Consider the following 6,334-nt stretch of genomic DNA (forward strand, 5'->3'; position numbering starts at 1 on the left):
GTCAGAGATCCGATCTCCACCACTCTAGCTGCACCGCGCACCTTCAGTCTGAGTAAGTTGTCAAACTGATCAAATAGGAGGGGTAAGCCAAGAACAGGAACACCGTGATAGATGGCTTCATACATTCCATTGGTTCCCCCATGGGCTATAAAGAGACGGGTCTTAGGGTGTCCTAAAAAGTCCTTTTGGGGAAACCATTTTACTAGCCGGGTGTTATTTCCCAGAGATGAAGGTTTTTCACTTTCAAACCTCCAAATCACCTTCTGGGGGAGCTCAGCAAATGCAGCAGCAATAGCTTCTGTGATATCTGAAGGCAGAGCTGACACCACTGTGCCTATAGACATGATCACAACCCCATGTTCTCCAGAACTCTGCATGAATTCCTCCAAATCATCAGGGAGAGGTTCGGCCTCCTTGCACTGGAACCCCCCAATGTACACCACATTAGGCATGGTGGGCCGTGGAAACTCAAAGACAAAATCTGCCCTAAAAAGCCAGATATCAGCTGAGAGCTCTAAAGACACCAAGTCAGTCCCAGAAGGGAAGTGTTTCTGAAATAGCTCTGAGTAGGCGGGGTTAATAATGAAGTAATGCTCATAAACACTGTATAAATAATGCAACATATTCTTAATCCTGTCTGGAAAATCCATTTGATCATGAAGTTCACTTCCTGGTACAGGAACATAAGAGACAGGAGAAGGGGCTATAGTTTGATGACCTTCTCCATTGTTAATCCAGCGGACATTAAAGACCATCGGCAGCTTAAGGTAACCACCCAGAATAACCCCTAAAGTAAGGCCAGGGTCTGTCAACATGAGATCAAACTTACTATCCTGCAAGTTTTTCATGAAAACATTGTCCTCTAAAATTCTAGCAGCAGATCTTGCCAGAATTTCATGACCTTTCTCTAACATTGATGTAATGAGGCGCTGTTGGTAAAACGTGCGTATAAAAGTTGGATAGCCGCGGTAACTCATAACATCTTTCAGCATTTCATTGTAAAAGCTCCTGTCCGTCTCATCCTCCAACGTTGGAACATAAATTGAGGTATAAATGGTGGAGTTACTGGGGATGTACCAGCTCTTGGCTGAATGTAGAACTGTGATTTCATGGCCTCTGGAGTGAAGCTCTTCAAGGATAATCTTCATGTTGATCCAGTGGCTGGCGTCAACAGGTGCCACCAGGATGTTACTGCCATTACAGTAAGGAGGTCCGAGCAACAGGGAGCAGAGGACAGCCAGGAATATGGTGACAGAGGTAGACATCATCTGCAAGATAAACAAGGATAATATTTATGCAAATTTGTTCACTTCACCAGACTTCTACTTATATAGAGTATGATTTAAGAGAGCAGGAGTAAGGGGTTGGTTTAACCACATCTATTAAGTCAGGAGTTTGTGTGATTTGCTGGCTCTGCTATACATCACTCAAAGACTGGTGTCCTTAAAATTTAACTGTGTCCAAAGCCAAAAAGCTGAATCAAATTAGGTCATTAACAGTAATAAGTGGAACTTGCATAAGAAATTGGTTGGGACTTTATATAGATTGAAATGTTTCATAAGAAGAACCCTCGAGGACCAGACTTTGACCCCTATTCTTTAATACATCTGTCTATGAAAAGCTGTAAAGATATTTCCAAACAATCCAAAAGCTGTGACTGTTATTATCTTGGTGCAGATGACTGGCTTGATTGTTCATTCCATTCACCTGCCTTGCTCTGCCTAGTTTCTCATCACCTCTCATCTGTCACCTGTTCCAGTCTATATTGAACCTGCCTGCTTCCAGTCATCAGTGCCAGATTTTTTTAGGCTGTAGTGAAAGTCTTCCTGCGTACCTTATTGTTACAGATTGCCTGATCCTGACCTGTTCTGCTTTTGGACCTCTGAGCCTGCCTGTCTCTGTTTTGGTCAGTTTGACTGACCTGTCTTTGGACTCCTGCTGGATTCTGCCTGTTTACTGAACCTTTAACAAATTCCTGACACCATTGTGGATGTTTCTTAGAGTCCTCTTTGTACTTCTGAATCCCGAGCACATCCTCTACATAGGCTTTGACTTCACTCTCTGGATTATCCTGCCTTTCTTTGTCTGCTCAGTTCTGACCTCCTGCCTGCCCTATAACCTCTGGGGCTACAGCATCTGAGACTCTCTGGGCGGCGTCGGCCATGTCTTGTTGGCAGTCAACCGCCTGGAATCAAATTCGTCCTCAGGGCACCGACTAAACTAGAAGACCTAGAAGTTCCTTGCTGTTACTGATGATCCGTCTTTTTTAGATAAATGTTTTTTCAGATATTTAACTGTCTGTCTGTCTTGACTACTGGGTAATCTGTTCTGAGCCCTGACAGTGACATAAGGTGTGTTTCCATCAGCCTTTTCTAATGTGCTATGTTTTGGAGTATCACTTCAGAAAGCTTGATGGAAATGGCTAAATTAAAAAAGAAACTCCCTCAAAATAGAAAAAAAAATGTTCACGCTCATTGAGGTGGTTTTTGCCTTTCCTGAAAAATGGTTAATGGGGGATTGAACCACTTTCTTCGAATCATCCCAGACATAGCAAACTTTTACCTCACACTACTGATCGGCTGTTTCTGCTGTTGGCTTTTTCTCGGTAAACTTGGTTCAAATACTGATTTGGCGCCTGTGCTAAACTGTTCCCTGTATTTCTTATTTATTACCGCCATGATGTAACGTGGACAACAATATCTGACCACATTAATCTCTGAATCGCTTGGTTAATTAGCCTCAAACCAAATGTATAAACCACAAATTTGTACCCCCTCTTGTTCGGAATATGAAAAGTTTGGTTCAAATTTGACTTTCTGTTGGACGGAAACATGGCCTAGAAAGATTATATATATATATATATATATATATATATATATATATATATATATATATATATATATATATATATATCAGCTGACTGTTTCCAAAAACCAGTAAGAATCCAGGAAACACTCACACCCTTCAACCACTGTGTAAGGCAAGAGGAGATATAATCCTATAAATGTTGGACTCGGCTCAATTGGATGATTGATGTCAAAAACTTCACACTGTCACCTGGTATACTTCACTTTTATGCTGTATCGTGGGTGAATCTGCCTTGACTACATCTAACTGGTCATGTGGAGTTTGTTTTACAAATGCCAAGGCACCAAGCTATCCTACGAGCTGCTCTGAATAAACCGAAGAATACACTTAACTACCCCATAGATTGTGAAACTATCATTAGATACTAAGTGAGGATTTAATTTTTATGATCACATATGTGGGTAAATCATAAAGAAAGAAGCTTTCTCTCTTTGGTTGCCTTCCTGGATAGTTTGTTACCATTCCCACTGTACATGTTAGCTGGTTTGATCTGCCCCAGAGTTTAGATGAGCTTCTACCAAAAAAGAAAAACCCTGATAAGTTTAAATTGGACCAAAGAGGTCTGGTTTGAACCCATTTTTAACTCTACTGCACTTGGTAGATTCGCAAGACAAAACAGGATACTTGTACTTTAGTGTGATAAAAAGTTCTGTGTATTTAACTTTTTGAACATCCATGTTGGCTTTGAGTTACTAATGCCTGATTAAGTTTTATGATAGCCTTACATATACTGCGAGGAAAAACTTGTTTATGGCATAATTAAATCACAAACCACCTGCCAAATTGGCCTTATCAAATGATAAATTTGCTGTCTTTATTATTGACTCTGCCAGCTTCCTTTCAACTTCTTTTTTAAAAATTTAGATTGCATGCTGATGGACACTGAATAGCTCACTGTAGTAAAGGTTAATTATTGAAAAAAAGACATACTACTGGAATATGCATAAGTCTGAACAAGAAAGACATTTTGAAAAGGTTGCCAAGAGGAAGTCCCTTTACTCAAACAATATTTCTTCATGACTCGGGTTAGCATTTGACGGACCCAGAACATATCAGATTAACAAAAAGGTGTGGCATCTTCTAAAATATGAAGATTATCCACAAAATGTGAAAAAAAACCTACAGCAAATATTAAGATTTTTTTTTTGTGAATAACAACTTTTTTGTTGTTGTATGTTTTTAAAGGAAACATTCCTTAGTATAACGTATTGTAATCATCTGCCAAAATATAAAATCCAAGAGTAACCAGTATAACTATTGTCATAAGTGTACAGTATGTATTGTTACCTAATTAAAATCATTTATAGCCTTCAGTCCAACCAGTGAAGCAATTAATACACAGAAAAGACGATAATACAGACACTTGCAGCAATGTAAAGAGTATGCAAAAAAAAAAAAAAAAAAATTTTCCTCTCAGATAAATATTAAAAGCACTTAGATCCATTAGTGGTTCATACAAATGTTATTTAAAGATCCAACCTGATTGTTATTGAATCCAATTCCAGAGGTTTAATTTGAGAAGCCTGTTGCTGGTGAACTAGAATAGTGTTGGATACTCATCACAGGTTTTACATGCAGAGACCCTGAAACTCAAAGCAAAGTCCATTTTCTGGTTTAAAGGTCAGCCTGAAACAATTATTGCCCTTATCTTTAACCAGTGGGTTTGTTTAACATATGTAACTGTCCTACATATTTTAAGATCCTAGTTGTTCTGTAGGTACTCATCATTTATAGAATTGTAAACTGCTTTTATACTTTTTTTTTATCACCCCCTTTGCAGTCATTTAAATAAATCAAATGAATATTGTGTTTATTCAGACCTGTATTACATACTTTTTTATACCAGTTTGTCCATGTTATGTGTTAATTATACCAAAGTAAAGTGCAAACAAATAATATGTTTCCTTTAATTTTGGCTAAAAGATTACACACTGGATGAATTTGGCAGGGAAATCAACAGTCTCTTTAAACAGTTTTCTCCTCTCAAACATAACCTCTTTAGCAGACACCATCTTTTGCGAAAAAAAACTATGTTCTTACAATATATTTGACACCTAAAACCCAACTGTGACCCTTCACTAAACCTAAATCTGACATAAGGACAGGTGACAATGAGCAGGTCCGCCATGGTTCATGTCCAACTTAATACTGGAAATTTGGACCAGACACCTTCTCCACTTTTACAGCAACTGGATGGCCCCTAGTAAAGGGGCCCTGAATATGTACGCCTGGGGTGTTCCCCACAAAGCCTTCCTCAGTTCCACAAAACGCATGCGGACTGGTTGGGCAAGCCCCCATAAACCCTCATGCATCCTGCAGATGTTGGAGCTGGTCCGGTGTTCCTTGGCTGTGACGAACAAACAGTAGTTTCTCAAATCAGACTTATGTAAAATAGAACTTTAGTTCTTAAGACTACAAAACGCTAAGTTACATTAAACTACAATGACTAATTTGTTGATGGTACATGCAGTAAAGTAAATACTTGACATTTCCTTCTCTTTTCTATACAATGGTGGCAAAAGACTTTGCTGTCAAGCTCCAAAAGTAAGACTTCATTACATGTTTAATGTTGGTTAAAAGTTTTATTATTTTAAAACAAATGATAATTATCCTAACATAAGACAAACATGTTTGTAAATGACATTTATAAAAAGGTAGAGTTAAAGTAATTCATTAAAGTTTTTCAAGTGTCAAATATTTTGGTGAATTACTCTGCTTTTAATTTCTTGTTGGATTTCCTGCAACAGAAAAACCTGAAGACAAAGACCGAACCCATGATGAAGGTTCCGGTTATGGCCAAAAGAAAGGCTGCAACATCCAAACAGAAGTAGGAATACCAAGGCAGACTGAAACCTGCTGGCTTCAGGTGAGCAGCTCCTTTGTTCCTGATGACATACTCTATCCAGAAGATGGCAGTGTCCATTGGAGACATTGGTCGGTCACGGTGTAGCTGAGAAAGATGTTGGATGTTGTTACGGTAAGATGGATTCTCTAAGATGTCCTTCAGAGCCTCCAGGAAACTGTCTTTAGTCAGAGTCCTGACCTCTTCCACTCGAGCTGCACCGCGCACCTTCAGTCTAAGTAAGTTATCAAATTGATCAAACAAGAGGGGTAAGCCTAGAACAGGAACACCGTAATAGATGGCTTCATACATTCCATTGGTTCCCCCATGGGCTACAAAGAGACGGGTCTTAGGGTGTCCTAAAAGGTCCTTTTGGGGAAACCATTCTACTAGCCGGGTGTTATTTCCTAGAGATGAAGGTTCGTCACCTAAAGTCCGCCAAATCACCTTCTGAGGGAGCTCAGCAAATGCAGCAGCGATGGCTTCAGTGATATTTGAAGGCAGAGCTGACACCAGTGATCCCAGAGACATGATCACAACCCCATGTTCTCCAGAACTCTGCATGAATTCCTCCAAATCATCAGGGAGAGGTTCAGCCTCCTTGCACTGGAACCCCCCAATGTA

General features: G+C 39.5%; 2 protein-coding genes across 2 annotated transcripts in view; both read right to left on the reverse strand.

The window, feature by feature from the left end:
- The window catches only part of LOC107095356 (UDP-glucuronosyltransferase 2B31-like), a 35,868-nt gene that overhangs the window by 15,457 nt on the left and 14,077 nt on the right, over window positions 1-6,334 (reverse strand). The window contains exon 2 of the mRNA XM_015391406.1: window positions 1-1,268. Coding sequence (XP_015246892.1) covers window positions 1-1,268 — 1,268 coding nt within the window. The remainder of the gene's footprint in view (window positions 1,269-6,334) is intronic.
- Window positions 5,576-6,331, reverse strand: LOC107095365 (UDP-glucuronosyltransferase 2C1-like; the record flags this gene model as incomplete). The annotated part of the gene is made up of 1 exon (XM_015391421.1): window positions 5,576-6,331. A coding segment is annotated over one exon (756 nt), but the record flags the coding sequence as incomplete, so codon positions are not given.

Source organism: Cyprinodon variegatus, unplaced genomic scaffold, assembly GCF_000732505.1.
Source record: "Cyprinodon variegatus isolate N-32 unplaced genomic scaffold, C_variegatus-1.0 Scaffold540, whole genome shotgun sequence".
Lineage (NCBI taxonomy): Eukaryota > Metazoa > Chordata > Actinopteri > Cyprinodontiformes > Cyprinodontidae > Cyprinodon > Cyprinodon variegatus.